Raw genomic sequence first — 16779 nt, 5'->3', positions numbered from 1 at the left:
ATAAGGTGCGCATTTGTTTACTCTTTGGGGATGGAGATTTTCCCACCATGCACAAGATTATCTTTCCTGTTTGACTTTGTTGCTGCCCAGAAGAACAGGACAATGCCAAATGCCCTTACAAAGTAGCTGACATTTGAAAGTGTGTGGTCCACTTGGTCTAGTTGAACACATTCAATCACAACTAACTAAATAAATAAACAATGTTTTTGAGCATCTGGAAACATTTTGGGATCAAAAGCCCAGAAAATGCTGTCTAGGTAGGCGGCACAGCATGTTTTGAGATACAGCCACATCCAGCACATAGACAAATTGAAAGCTCCTTCCCATCCCATCTAATGCCACATATCATAAAGGAAATATAATACTTAAATCCTATAATAGACTTATCCCAGAGACCTCAAAAATAAGAAGGAAACTGACTGTACAGCTTTATGATTTATGAGCTTTGCTCTGATGCTGTTTGTCACAAATTTTTTTTTATTTTAAATTATTTTGATAAAGATTTTACAGCTTGTCTGATTTAATTGCATATGCATTATATTAAGCATCATTGAGCAATGGAAAGGCGTTATATAAATAAAAATTGTTTTGCTTAATATTACATTAACACTATATATATATATATATATATATATATATATATATATATATATATATATATATATATATATATATATATACACACACTCACCTAAAGGATTATAAGGAACACCTATTCAATTTCTCATTAATGCAATTATCTAATCAACCAATCACATGGCAGTTGCTTCAATGCATTTAGGGGTGTGGTCCTGGTCAAGACAATCTCCTGAGCTCCAAACTGAATGTCAGAATGGGAAAGAAAGGTGATTTAAGCAATTTTGAGCATGGCATGGTTGTTGGTGCCCGACGGGCCGGTCTGAGTATTTCACAATCTGCTCAGTTACTGGGATTTTAACGCACAACCATTTCTAGGGTTTACAAAGAATGGTGTGAAAAGGGAAAAACATCCAGTATGCGGCAGTCCTGTGGGCGAAAATGCCTTGTTGATGCTAGAGGTCAGAGGAGAATGGGCCGACTGATTCAAGCTGATAGAAGAGCAACTTTGACTGAAATAACCACTCGTTACAACCGAGGTATGCAGCAAAGCATTTGTGAAGCCACAACACGCACAACCTTGAGGCGGATGGGCTACAACAGCAGAAGACCCCACCGGGTACCACTCATCTCCACTACAAATAGGAAAAAGAGGCTACAATTTGCATGAGCTCACCAAAATTGGACAGTTGAAGACTGGAAAAATGTTGCCTGGTCTGATGAGTCTCGATTTCTGTTGAGACATTCAGATGGTAGAGTCAGAATTTGGCGTAAACAGAATGAGAACATGGATTCATCATGCCTTGTTACCACTGTGCAGGCTGGTGGTGGTGGTGTAATGGTGTGGGGGATGTTTTCTTGGCACACTTTAGGCCCCTTAGTGCCAATTGGGCATCGTTTAAATGCCATGGCCTACCTGAGCATTGTTTCTGACCATGTCCATCCCTTTATATGACCACATGTACCCATCCTCTGATGGCTACTTTCAGCAGGATAATGCACCATGTCACAAAGCTCAAATCTTGAACATGACAATGAGTTCACTGTACTAAAATGGCCCCCACACTCAACCCAATAGAGCATCTTTGGGATGTGGTGGAACGGGAGCTTCGTGCCCTGGATGTGCATCCCACAAATCTCCATCAACTGCAAGATGCTATCCTATCAATATGGGCCAACATTTCTAAAGAATGCTTTCAGCACCTTGTTGAATAAATGCCACGTAGAATTAAGGCAGTTCTGAAGGCGAAAGGGGGTCAAACACAGTATTAGTATGGTGTTCCTAATAATCCTTTAGGTGAGTGTATATATATATATTAAAATGTAATTTATTCCTGTGAATTTTCAGCATCATTACTCCATTCTTCAGTGTCACATGATCCTTCAGAAATCATTCTAATATGCTGATTGGGTGCTCAAGAAACATTTATTGTTATTATTACTATTATCAACTCTTAATATCTTTGTGGAAACGGTGATGGCCTTTATTTTTTCAGGATTCATGATTCAGCATTTATTTGAAATATAAAAATTTTACCTTTCTTTTGTATTTAATGTCTTTACTGTCACTTTTGATCAATTTACTGTGTCCTTGCTGAATAAAAGTATTACTTTTTTTATCTTACCGACCTCATACTTTTGAATGGTAGTAAACATATATTTAAATTGTAGCCTATCCCTGTTAATTATTATATTTAGAAGAACACTTTAGAGCATTTTTTACACTCTTAGCCTATAAAAAGTACAACTTGCAGCATATATGATTAAATCTAACAAAATAAAGCATTTTTGTGCAGTTTATTTTCAGCGCAACCATACACACTAAGAACACTTAACAGTATGAAGCCTATAGTAGGATGAGAATGATTACATTCCATGATATATTCACTGTTTTCAATGGCCTATGCACAGACATGCAACAGATGACGTCTTGCTCTTTGTTCTGCGTCTCTTCCATGAGCATCGCGTTTTTAAAATGACCAGTTAAACAGTTTGGCTTATTTTACTACGTTGCGTTCCATTGTTGCTGTTATGAACACAAGAACGCACTAGGACCGCGCAGCGCGTCGGAGCAGAGCAGCAGCGTCTCTTTGTTCAGCGTGCAACATCTCTCCTCCTCCTCCTCTCCTCTCCTCTCGCGCTCCGTCCGCAGTGACTCTCGCGCTCCTCATCATCACTGCTACACTGGGCTGGATGATTGCAGTGGCAGAAACATGGCTGTGAATCTCAGCAAGAACAGACTGGCCCTCTTAACAGCCTACCAGGACGTTATCAACGAGACGTCGGCAACCGACTGGTAAGATAAATCAAACCCGACTTAAAAAGACTCCTTTCTTTTAGTACGCGGTTACTGCATTGCAATTAAAACAATTAAGCTGGCATTCTAACTCTATGCGGATGGGTCGCACAGAATGGGATGCGTGGATTAATGCGTCTGGGATGGATCCTGGATCTCTTGTTTCCTATTTCTGGGGGCTTTTGTTTGATAAATTGATTTTAAACCCCTTAATAATTTTTTTGGGTGTTTTTTGAGGGGGTAGTTGCATTTTAATAGTGCATACTTTGATACATTTTAGTGTAAATTACACATTTTTAATTTGTTGGCATCTTTAGCTTGTACTCGGATTTTACACTAGGTTGCAGTTCATGCTTTGACCTCCAGAGAGTTGTGCAAGGGATTTTGTACTGTTTGCTCAGTTCAAGGGAGTCTTCACTACAGCGCTTGTGATTTGCCAGTTAGAAAGCATGACCAGATAATCATGCCAAAACCCAAACATTTGCAGCCTTCCTAATTATTTATCTACTGAGTGAAGTATATCAGTGGAAATAATGGAGCTCCTTTCCATTGGCATGGCAGGACAGGGATGGGCGAGGCGACGGCTTGTCTGTCAACCTGTCAGCCGTTTATTGTGCTCTCTCATCTCTATCTTTTGTACCAGACGGAAACGTTACCTCTGTTATAATAATTACTTACGCCTATTTCAGCTTTTTGGACTGAGTATATGTTTTTTTTTTTTTGTATGGCTTTTGTGTTTGTGGACCCTGTACAAGACAGTGTATCTGATCTCTTTGTGTTGAAACGAAACTGTTAGTTCTGAATCATTAGTAGCCTAATGCGTTGTTGGTTTAGCACCCCAGCCAAAAGTTTGGTTTGAATTATTTTGAGAAAATGTTTTTCGTTGTACAGAGCATAATTTGGACCCTGACTGAATGACGTGTTATGAGTAGGGATAAACCAATATATTGGTCAGGCCCATTGATTTGGCTGATATTTGAGCTTTTGAGATAGGCTAGTCAGCATTGGCAAGTTGAGTCTCTGCTTGGCCAATTAACAGTGTTAGTATACAAATCTACCCACAGCCTGGCTATTATATATATATATATATATATATATATATATATATATATATATATATATATATATATATATATATATAATAGTGTAGGATCTTTTTTTTTTTTTATTATTGGCTATGCAGTACACGCACACACACACACACACACACACACACGCACACACAAAATAAACTGGACATAAAATCAATCACTTTTTCCCTGAAGGATTCATATTCTCTCATTTTCATTGAGATGTTTGTTTTCTGCATCGGCACTCTGTAATTTGCTTGATTATATGATTATATATGAATAAACTGATGTCCCACAGTTGCCACTTTATGTGACATTGACTTGAGGGGAACAAAGACTTTCAGCCTCTGTAAACAGCCGCCTTCCTCTATATTCACCCTTAAACCTTGGTCCAAACAATGCTCCTGTTCTACGTGCGTAAAACCACATGACAATACCAGACACAAACACTACTCTCCTCTTTCCTGTACCCACATAGTTGACATTATCATTGAGCTAACTCACATTCCTCTTCCTGGTATTCGTCCATGTGTCATTACAATACAACCAACACCACGTTATGGAGCCTTTGTGTCTGGAAAACCTTAAACACAAAGTGAACTCTGTGTTTAAAAGATGAGATCAAGCCCAGAGGGTCAGCAGCATTTTACTAACCACCATTCATTGCCAAAGGAACCTCAGGGTAGGCTTCAAAACTGAGTAGATAAAGCTTCTGAACATATTGAGGCGCATCGGACATGGAAATCAAATTGTCCTGAGTGCATGTGTAAGGTTGGAGGGCGAGTTCCAGGATGTTTTTCATAGGCTAAGGGCTGTCGTAATTATTTTAAAAGGATTTTGATGTGTTGGGTGCCGTGGGGTTTAGAAAAGAAAGCTTTTGAAGTTTGTCAAGGATAGGTGACGCCAAGCCATTTGGGGAAGAGAGTTGGATATCAGAGTGCTCTCAAATATCAAAGAATTGTTGCAAAGAATGTTCGGGCTGCTGATCTGAAGAAAGCATATGGATATGTGATCCTCAGACCTGATGATGAAGGATCAAGACAAGGGTAGTGAAGCTAGTGGAGTATCTTCTGGTCACCAGTCACATTATATCAGCTGTCTATAGTGCTTCTTAGGCTTCTGGAAGGAATTTTCCAATTTTGGTCTTGGTTGATCCCCCATCCCATTCTTTACCTCCTGTTGGGTCATTGCAGTTTTCATATGTCCATGATTTTGTAAATCAGGGGTTCCCAAACTTCAGTCACTTTGAAAACACTGCATTATAAGCTGCACACATAAATGAACGCAGTGCCACTCTTCACTCTGAAAAACGCAGCACAACAGACTGTATACATCAATTAAATCACAGCCTTTGTTTTGTTCATCGTGTTTTGATATTTCACATTTAGCTTTTCATTAACTCACTAACCTCCTGCATTTTCCCTCACAAGCCCCTGTTTGAGAAAACCTTTTGTAAATGATAAATAGTTTGTTTCAATCAATATTTCATGTGAACCATTGCAGCAGAAGTGGATCTGCATACACGGTTTCCTTTAACCTCAGAGCTGTTGGAGATTTGTGGGGACCCAATCGCACTGCGGGGCATCATGGCACAGGATGTCTTGTGTAACACTGCAGTAGGAAAATGCAGGAAGAACACAGTTCTTGCAGATTTTACCAACGGCTTTTTAAGCAAGTTACTCCAGTTTAAATTTCACAAACATCCATTATACAGTAGCTTATATAATTCCAGTAATATAACTAGAGCATGCAAAAGAAAAGATTCCCAACTTGAATTTGGTGGGAAACATAATCATAAAACATGATACATATTATGATCATAACAGATCTAGATTAATGACTCAAAGAAATACACTATTAGCATCTACAATTGTTGTTAAAGCTACTCAAGTGCTACACTCTTAAAAAGAAAGGTTCTTTATTGGGATCAATGGTTTCATGAAGAAACCTTTATTTTGGAACCTTTGTTTTTGTCAAACTGGTGCACTGCAACTTGTACATCTTTTCAAATGTAACAAACAGCAACATTTGCCACAACCAAAACATAACCACTGCCTCTTCAGCCAGAAGAAGTCTGCTCTTTCAGCTAAGCTCAAAAACCTTTTTGGTTTTTGTTTAGGTCTTCTGAGCACAAAGAAAGCACGTGAGAGCCCCAGAGACAACTCTTCTGTTTGCATTCGGCTGCCAAGAAATGGCGGGGAAACCACACAGAGGACTGGAGATTCATATTTCGCATGGTCTACCAGACTCTGTAAAATGTTACCATTTCCCTAAAAGTGTGGTGTGAAGTCCAGATCTCAACTTCACCTGCAGGGAGTTTATCTCCCACATTCCCACAGTCTGATGCCTGCATTCCTTCTGCATCAGGTCACTATCATAGTCATCAAGTCATCTATCATGCTGAACCAGTGCTGGGGAAGCTACATTAAAACTGTAGCTTGCCAAGCTACAAGCTACTCAACATTTAAAGTACTGCATTTTCCAGAAAAAAAGTTGCACATGATTATAAGTTGAACTAAATGTTCCCCTAGGGTCATTTTCCTGGTTGCATTCACACCGCCAGTAGGAACTCTGAAGCGATGCAAGCCGCGCTTGTTGTTGTGACCTTTATTTTGACAGCACGGTGGAAATATATTTTAGAACGCCAGAGCCTGAGCACACAGCGCTCCCATTCTCCGTCTTTATTAGTTTACGATCTGTTTAACCGTCCTGTCTAATATGTTATTAGATAGAAAGTTTGTTCAAAGAAAGTAAACAGTATATGCAAAGGTATTAGCATTTGCCTCGTGGTTGATGCCCAGTGTTGCTAGCTGAGCAGAAATACATAATCATGCTTCGCTTGGTCCCTTCAAAGATGCGTTGGATTTTCTCCTTAGCGTAAAGGTTGAGATGTCCGTCTATCACTGTTTTCCATGTTCGTAGAGTTAGTTTTGTGGCATAAATATATAGGCTATAATTTGCGTGTTTGTGCTGGTTTTTGTGCTGGTGTTTCGCGTGCGTTCAGCCAATCAGAGTACACTTCATATAGAACATACACATTGTGCTGGGTTAGACCTTACTCTGAAGTAGGAGCTAATTTAGTTCCCCCAAAAGGAGTTCCTTGAACTAAAATTGTTCCTAGTTCCTGTGGTGTGAACACTCCAAAAAACAAGTACTTCTGCCATTAGTTCTCCCAAATAGCAACATAGTGTCTCCCAGATCCGGGCCACATCTGGTACATGTGGATTCAATGCGTACCCGATGTGGCCCAAATCTGGGCCGTCATCGGAACTATGAAAAGGTTCCTAACCCTAACCTTGATCCTACTAATACTCTAATGAGAGTTAGTTGACATGTAGTTGCAAAGTAGTTAGTAAAATATCTAAAGTGGACCATCCAAATAACGTATAACCAAAAGGTATGCTAAAATACTTGAATTCACTACACATTTTAGATGATAAAAAAACTTGGTAAAACTTGACTAAAAATATGGTAGTTCAACTAGTCAAACCCTTTAAAAAAGTTAACAACACTGCAAGGTACTAATTAAAGCCGGGTGCACACTGTACGATTTTGGCCACGATTTGGCAGTCTGAGACAAATTTTGCAAATCCTAAAAGATTCCTCTGATCCTAGGCTAAAATCTGAAGTCTAGATCGTTAGTTTGACATGTTCACCGACAGCCGATTAGACCATTGCGATCAAATTTTACCTCAGACGAAATTCTAGCAGTGTCAGAAGGTTTGACTCACAGTCCTGCAGTGTGACTTCTCCTACGACGGCCGTCAAATTGTCTTCGTTTTTCAAGACAAGCCATGACCAAAATTTACGTTAGAGATTTCTTTGTAGCCACCATTTCAATCCCGCGTATAATGCAGCTCACTGTTTACGAACGTGTCATTGATTGATGGTGTAAAACTCTGGACAAGTTTTCTTGCGTGTGTCCATTTTTAACGCGTCTTGACTCTCCTACAGTCTGACATCAGTGACAACTGAGATCTTACAGTGTGACATGGCTTACAGCGATGATCATGTTCGTACAGTCTGACAAAGAACAATCGTAAAGGACGATAATAAATCGCACAGTGTGCACCCGGCTTATGACTACACTGTTGAATTAAAGATGAACAGTGAAGATGCTATTATTTAATTCCAAAATCAGAACATTTATCTCAATGTTAAATTATATTGTTTTGCTTAAAAGCATGTAAATTAGGCTGACAACATTAAATTGAACTTAATTTTACAATAAAACTAGGAAAAACACTGATTTCTGGAAATGTGTCGAAACATTAGTGACACACATCTTTATTTAAGTCAATTTTTGACTCAGTTAACTTAAACAAATTGAACTTCTGGCATAACAGCAGTTTAAATGCAAAATAAGACATTTATGCTAATAACCACTACAGCGCCCCTAGTGGCAATGCTGAATATGCAGTATATTTTTGCATTATGCATTGCAGTCTGACAAAGTTTGGAATGCAACAATGCATATTTCAAAGCATCTGTTATCAGGTTTTTGCGTCGAGTAAGTCTAAAGCTGTGGGCACATTAATGTGATAACAATTTCCAATTGGTATTTCCAACTAAAACTGATCTTAAATGTGGCGGTACTCTGTAACAGTTCAGTTGTGATGCATACTGAAAGAAATGCAGTCCGACTGCAGTATAATTGAAGAGAGGACATGCAGTGTTATCACTTTCCAGACATAGTGGTGCGCTGTGTGGGTAGATGATACTTTGGCTTCTCTCTTCATGGACTCAAGGCTGTCTGTGAAAGGCAGCTGATTCAGATCATGGCCGTGTATTTTCCCTTCTACTCGCCTTGTGAGTGGCATATATTAATAACAAAGGCGGCTCCTTGCCTGGCTCTTGACCCTTGACATTACAGGAGTGCAAACATGTCCACATCCCAGCTCTGATAAGATCCAGGCCACAACATTCTCAAAGTTCAAAGTTTAGCATTTTCTGATTTTCATAGATAGCTGGTAAGAACAGCTTTTTTTGTTTGTTGATTTTTCATTTTGAAAACAACTCTTTTTTTTTTTTTTGGTCAATATAATCATTTATCAAATAAAACATGTAAATGCATATACATACATGCATATATATGTATACATTGGGTGCACAAAAGTTTTTCCCATCAATTATATTGATTAATTTTTGGGGAAAACGTTTACCCAATGTATAACATTTACATATTTTATTTTTTATTTACAATATATATATACATACAGTAGAGACTGTAGATTAATTGCTGATCCATTGATTATCAAAATATTTGTTAGCTGCAACTCTGATTACTGCAGTTATTTAGAACTTGCAGACTGTTATTTGCAACAGAAGATTTTGAGAGGGAATGAGAACTCTTTTGTGGGAGAATGTTTTCATAACCTCAGCAAATGTGATTCCATATTTAAACTCTACTGGAAATGAAACAAGACCGAAAAATCTTTTTGCTTTTGCTGCGTTGGTTGTGGTTTGACTGTGCTTTCAGCTAATGATTCTTTAATGGTGGTGAACTGTTGATTTACTAATTTGTGGTGTCGACAAGTTGTGTCAGAACTGCGACAAGCGGTGACTATAGAGGTGAGAACGTTTGGCAACTCTTATGATTGTTTTGGCAAAATTAAAATCATGCACGGACATATTTCGCTTGCACACAAGAATGTGGAACAAAGAAAATGTCATGTGGTCATATGAAACTTTCTCAGATATTGTTTCTCAGGAGTTTTAACTTCTGCACTGAAAGACATTAAAGGCCATAAATTTCCATAAGGGGAAAATCTTTTTTTTTTTTTTCCTGGACAGATCACCAAATTTTGTTCAGACAGTGTTTATGAAAGGCCTAAGACGAGGTGACCGATTCGTATTAGATGGATTTGCTTGTGGAGCTGAACATCTGGCAGTTCCTTCTTGCACTGGATTAACTACATCATTGAGAAACTGGTAACAGTGATAAGGATGATTATGATGACATGGCACTTTTACATCTGGACAGAACGATAGACAGAGCCATGAGATCACAGTTGGATGATAACAGCTCTGCTAATGTGTTTTGGATGCACCGATAAACTAAACTATTAAATATCTGCTGGTGATACATTTGCCGAAGAGGTTCAACGTAATATGCAAGCTCCAAAAAGTCTTTCAGACCTGTTTCATTGCATAGTGAGGTGACATTAACAAAGATTTGTTTGAAGATTCATCCAAAATTTCATTAGACAAAAATGAGCTTTCAGATAGCGAGATCACACTGGGTTCTGACCTGATGGAACTTCCCATCAGGAAACTCTTCTGCTAAAATAAGTTTCCCAGTTTCCCTCTGGTAACAGCTACTGACTTCCCCACATCAAAAAGCTCTTTGTCTTTTGGCATTGGTCTGTCTATTCATTTTAGTTTTGTTAGTTGGTCTAATTTTAGCTGTGAACAGAAGACCAAAATGTAGTGGTAACTAATGGCTGTGAATATTTGTAATAGTTCACTCTGTTTAATCTTTAATTATTCAACTAAACCAGTTGACAGGACATGGATGGTGGAAATAAGTAACTTATTGTTCAAACATTTCCCTCAGCCCTGTTAAAACAATTTTCCAAAGTAGTTTACTTCCCTAAGTAGGTCTGAGTGAATGTACAGATTTTTGAGGCCATTCTCATATTAAACAGTCAAACATGAACAAGTGTTGGGAATTAACTTGCAAGATTTAAAACTGCCTTCTATTCAGGACAATTTAAGTGCTTTATTGGCAGCACTTCTTAGAAGCAGAGTAGTGAAATAGCATAAGATTGTCTAGGGTGCTTTAAAGTGGTATTAAAAAAAAACATTGTCTCCATTCAAACGGACATGGGCACAATTTGCTTAGATTATATAACTGAAGAGCCGATTTAGCTGTTTTTGGGTCACCTAAGTTTGGTCAATTGAAAAGTTAATCTTTTTTTTTACTCTATGAAAGTATTCTTCCAGTGATAGCACTGAAAATCACACTTAGCTCTGAGCTAAGTACTCAGCTCAGTTCCTCGCTGACACGAACAAAGGTGGGCATTTTTCTTTTTTACGTTGCTCTCTGGAAAACTTTGTTCTGATTGGTCAATCAAAGAATTCTGAGGTAAAATATGTTTGTATAATGGCCCCTATTGTATAATTTAATATTGCGTCAGGAATCACTTTTCATACATAGCTGCTAATGCTAGTTTTATGTCAATCTTGTATCATTCTACGCCAACTTATCATTTTAAGTCAGAACTATACTTCATTTTCATATAGTTATTTATTTTTTATACCCCTGTTTCACATATTTTGCAATAATGACTGGCTGGATATGCATGATCACCTACTGACTGAATCTCTTGAAGGTGTTGATTAGTGTTTGAACTCTACATAATTACACTCTCTGATAAAAATAGACCTTGTGCGTCACTGTTTTTCCATTAAAAAATAATTTAAAGGACTTGTCTTATGCTTTATAATAACTGTTGTTGTAAATTGTCAAGAAAGCATGCTACATTACTAAATTGGTTCTATAGGTTTACTTGTTGCATCTATAAGTGGACATCATTGCATTACTGAGATTGGATCTATTTTTAGAGTTATTCTTCATTCAAGGTCATTTATCTCGCTACAGACTCTCAATGGGGAGTCTCAATAACCATCTGCACCAGTTAAAGCTTTAAGATCATCTTTCCTCACTGAAAATGTCAAATGGCTGTGACGTTTCTGGAAATTAGATTCCGATTGAGGGGGAACTTTTGTGGTCTGAATTTGAATTTGAGTTTTAGTACTTTGCAATGAACAAACACAACATGTTCCATGTAGAGCACCAGCATGAATTTCTTTATTTCAGAAATCGTAAACTCAATTGTCACGGATCATCAGCGATGAAGATATGAACAATTATTTTGAGTGTATTTATTGTCTTTGATTTTATTTTCAGAGACATTTTCAGTTTTCCTCCCTGGATTCTATTCTAGAATATCTTATTTTAAGCCGACAGTGATAACAGTTGAAATATGTGCTGAAAAATGTGCTCTAATCCTTTTTGAAAATGTATATTTATGTCTCTGACAGGGACTAGGCTTATGCTAGTGGATGAGGCTCGGGGATTTATGGGAAATGATTTGCTTAGTGTGGGTGTCAGTTGAAAGCTCAGAACTATCTGAGACAGGGAAGGAGAGGTGAGGTTTGAATCTGAATGCCATCGTGAAGAGCCTTTTATCTTTGAATATGTTTCCTATGGCGTTCATAGTGCAAATGAGAGACAAATTTGGTCAAGTCAAATCTCCTTCATTTATATAGCACTTTTACAATACAGATTGTTTCAAAGCAGCTTTACAGTGATAATGGGAAAGTAATGGAACAGAGTAATGGACAATTCATTGTCCAGTTTAAGTAAGTTTTTGATTGATTCATTTCTGTTGAATAAATCATTAGTTATTAACTTACACAACACTTACTTACACTTTTGGCCGTTCATTTACATGACAACGGTGTTTTGGTGGCCTGAGAATGCAAACTTTTAAATAGAGTTCAAAGTGCAAGTTTTTGAAAACGATACCGTTATCATCTCTATGTAAACTTCAATGGTGACTCATTATCACTTAAGGTCACTTAATCTATAAATAAACATTATTTCTTCAAACATTTCATGTTTCTAAAGTCACTGGCAGTGGCTCAGTCTTATAGCCTAAAATTTAAAAGTGATTGGTGAATCATGATTTCTGCGTGAAAATATTTGTACTCGCGTTTTACACACAAAAATACATGTGTATGCACAGTTAGTGAATGAGACATGTTGCTATTTACACGTGCACAGATTTCTAATTTAAAGTGGAGTCTGATATGTTGATGTGAAGAGCTCAGTGCACTGTCGAGTTAGTTTTGTGCGGTCGCGAGTGGAGGTTGGCGTCGCAGTGAGCACTGAGTGCCCCTGTGAAGACCATCTGGCTGTGTGCTTAGCCTCGCTCTCATCCACAATAACATTCGCTAAGATTAATTCTGAATCCTGCAACAAGAGAAGTTTGCTTGCCTGTCTGCTGATTTGGGAGGATTTAAGGAAGAGGAAGATGTACTCTGAATGACAAAACTAGCGGATCTAGCTAGTTCAGCTTACCACAGTGGCCAATGGTTGTAAGTCTGCTAAAGTGAGATTTCCTCATTGATAGTTTGTGTCTGCACACACTAACTGTGAATTTTCATATCAGCCAGGAAAATTGTTGAAATGTGTATGATGCAGTTTTGCCGAAACACTGAAACCGGAAATAAAGTTTCAGTAATTCAATTTGGATCATTTAATTAATGAATTATAATTCGTTACATTTATATAGCATTTAATTCATTTCAATCTCCTCAACCACCACCAATGGATGATGCGACGGCAGCCATATTGCGCCATAACGCCCAGCACACACCAGCTTATTGGTGGAGAGGAGACTGAGTGATGAAGTCAATCAGTATAATTGATAGAACAGAATTGTCAGATTCACAGGTAAATAAAAAAATGTAGATATTGCAACTAATGGTTGATATTTTTTAACATTTTGCCTCATTTTTGTGCGTCCACAACACGGATATTTTCAACTGTTGTAGCTTATCCATGTTATGTGCATGAAATTGACACTGGCACAGCCACCAACTGTTTTAGTCGATGATTTTGGCCCTTCAAAACTATTTCAGACAAATTGCGTTTCGGTTTTGGCCGAACATTTTTTAGTTGCCAAAATTTCACTAGAAATGTGTGCTAAAAAACAGTCACACAGCCAAAATTTTGAAATACACAAAATACTTTCAAAATGGCTGTTTGCACATTTCTTTTTTTTTTTTTTTTTTTTTTTTTTTAGCCAGCTAAAGTGAAAACAATTGACCTATAATAATAATTATTTTAATGCAGATTTTCCAAGCACGTTCAAGACAAACAGATCCTTTCAAAAGCTTACAGCACTGGTTCAGCCAAAGTTGCTTTGTCTGGCTGGTCAGGATGCAATGATTTGATAGTGCCGCAGTGTTTACACTTTTTGTTCAAATCAACCTACCAATGCATTATGTGTAGTTTTCTCAGCATATTAAGTTAAGAGAAAATATTTTATCATATGAAAAAAATTCAAACTTCCTCTGTTGGACGGCTGATTTTTATTTTCAGCTTGATTGTTTCCTTGCAGTTAGCTTAGCTTAAGTTTTGGGTACATGGATACCCTTTTGAAAAAGAAGAACACTTTAGCTCATTCTTAAAAAGAGTACTTATTATAGAAATAATATACTTTAAATGAATATACTTTAGTGCAAACTGAATGTTGTTTTCAGACACTTAATTGCATGTTATGCACAATTAAATGAAAATGTATTATAGTTCAAATTTATATTAAATTAAATTACATGCAATTATACCCATTTAAGTAAGGATGCACATCTTTATATACAATTGCATAATTACTTCTACTGTCTTTGAAATATGGTTAAAACCTTCTGCCGAATGTAATGACAAGCATTTATGATAAACTAAAATATAGTTATATAGTCATTTCTTTTGAAACTTTTGTCATGTGTTTATTATATTTGCAATTACACATTATGATGAAGTTGCAATTTAGTAAAATTAAAATATATTAAATAACAAACTACTTAACATCAAAATAAGTGTACTTTAAAGTGTGACAAAAGGTTATAATGATTTAAAATGTATATAAAAGTGTACTCAAGTGTGTTAAGAAACACAGTCATTAAAGTATAATATATTTAAAAACACTTAAGTGGCCTTTTTTCATTTAGATTATATTATCTGTAAGTTTTTTAATCAGCGTTAATATACATATTATCTGTAAGTTGTTTAATCAGCGTTTCCCATACATTGATTTATCTGTGGCAGCCTTCCACAATATCAACACTGACCGTCACAAATAGATTTCAGTGCTTCCATTTCATAGACAGTCGTGGCTGGAAAATATATTTAAATTTCTCATAATAACAATAAAAGTCATTTAATGTCGTGTTTTGCGCCATTTCTGGTCTCTTCGCTCACCCGATCAGCATGTGATCAGCTTCCGATCTCAGTTCAAAGAGGATGAATGCAGTGAACTCTATCTGTTCATGTGCTGAGTTTAGCAGGCATTTTGGGAACACAGTTACGCATTATTTTCAAATTTGCATAGTTGATGATTACAGCATTTCACTAGATTTGTAATGAGAAGCATTTGTAAACTTGTTTTCCACCAAAATAAAAGCTTGACTGCTGTTTCCGTCACGGGTTTATCTCTTGGATGTATAGAAATTAGGCCAAAACTAATTATGAAAGTTTAATTTATTTTTCAATGCATTTGTTTTACAATATATGGTCATTACTGTCATAGGAATAATATTATATTATTGTTTTTTATTAGTAGTAGTAGTAGTAGCAATATGTAGTCTAATGTAGATATGTAGTCTAATGTAGACAACTAAAAAGAAGATTAAGTCCCCTTTAAATTTCAGGTACAAGTCTGTACACAGTTCAATTTGCACACTGAATATGGGTTGGAACTCTTCATTTTGAACTCTCAAAGTGCACCAGATTGATGAATTTAACTTAAAAATGTAAAAAAAAAATCTTCCGGGGGGCATGCCCCATGACCCCCTGGTGGGACCGAGGCCCCCCCACCACACATTCACAAAATCCTGTGGGAAACCCTGTAATCTACTTTTATAATTTGAAGTAAACTACAAGTGCACATTCCATACAATTATGCACACTTCTTTTTCACAAGGGAGCCATTAACATTGTTCAAAGTCATATGGCTCCAGTCTCTATCTCTTGATGATTTAACTCAGTAAATCAAGGTCTTGGACTTGCTCACCATGTCGGGAGGGCACAATTTGTCTAAAGGGCACATTTGGCAGGCCGGCTGGGTATTCAAACAAGCAGGCGGCCAGACCGGCTCCCAGCCTGCAGGGACAAGATAACAACCATAACATTGGAATCAGTACATCAGTATATTTAGACCAATGGCAGTCAGTTGGTCGGTTTTGGACACTCACGCTACCTGTTGGCTTTGACTGGCTCTGTACCTGCCATTGAATGAAGTCCAAATCCCTCAACACTGTAATCTGTATCAATCCCAGAGAATTAAGGACACAGATTTACACAAGTCCCCACATATGCAGGAATGACACAGTTTAAAGAAAAACACACAAAATGCATATGAGTAATTTTACCATTTAGGTCAGGTTCTTTGGAGCTTCCGGGGGAATTAGCCTAGTCCTTATTAACATTTAGATGCTAGTGAGAACCATTTTTATGTCATTACACCCAAAATATAATGAAATGGGTTCAGATCAGGCAGGGTTTTTAATATATTTTTTTAATTCCAGGATCGTTTAACCACATGGCTGTACCTCAAATGATTTGTACTACTAGTTTTGGTCTTTTTGATTTTAAATTTGAGAGGAATAGGAGATATTCTGTGACAGGGGATTAGGGAATTGGGGCCAGATTTATTTCCCCACACCCACAGAGCGGCAGGACAAATGCTGAATTGCATTCAGAAAGCCTCAGCTGAAGCTATTGATCAAGTGAGCTGCAACCTACTTGAGCCGATCAGAAGTTAAATGTCACAGAGACATGAATTTGCATGAATGAGTATTCAAATGCACATAAGTAAAACAATCAATCAAAAGTACAAAAGCAGCGCTCTTGTTAGTACAGGATTTAGGTTAAATAAAAAAATAAAGCTGAAACTCAACTTTGCCTTAACCAAATCGATTTGCTCTTGAACAAGTAATAGATTAATAAGACCTAAGATGTACCGTTTGATATACTCAAAATGAATTATACCTTGTTAACTACTATCTACATCAGAGCCAGTGGCAAATTCCCAAAAGACTGGCCGAGAT

General features: G+C 37.2%; 1 protein-coding gene across 4 annotated transcripts in view; it reads left to right on the top strand.

The window, feature by feature from the left end:
• The first annotated feature begins 2732 nt into the window (after window positions 1-2732).
• Window positions 2733-16779, top strand: part of dbn1 (drebrin 1) — an 85013-nt gene continuing 70966 nt past the window's right edge. For 3 of the 4 annotated variants that reach the window (XM_081390356.1, XM_081390355.1, XM_081390353.1), the window contains exon 1: window positions 2751-2872. In XM_081390356.1, the coding sequence (XP_081246482.1) occupies window positions 2790-2872 (83 nt within the window). In that variant the 5' untranslated portion in view covers window positions 2751-2789. Of the gene's footprint in view, window positions 2873-16779 lie in introns of all 4 variants that reach the window. The other variant, XM_081390354.1, reaches the window with a different exon arrangement.

Source organism: Scardinius erythrophthalmus (genome assembly GCF_964197995.2).
Source record: "Scardinius erythrophthalmus genome assembly, chromosome: 17".
NCBI classification, from domain to species: Eukaryota; Metazoa; Chordata; class Actinopteri; order Cypriniformes; family Leuciscidae; genus Scardinius; species Scardinius erythrophthalmus.
The sequence above is the reverse complement of the archived record's forward strand: the minus strand, read 5'-3'. Positions and strand labels throughout refer to the sequence as shown.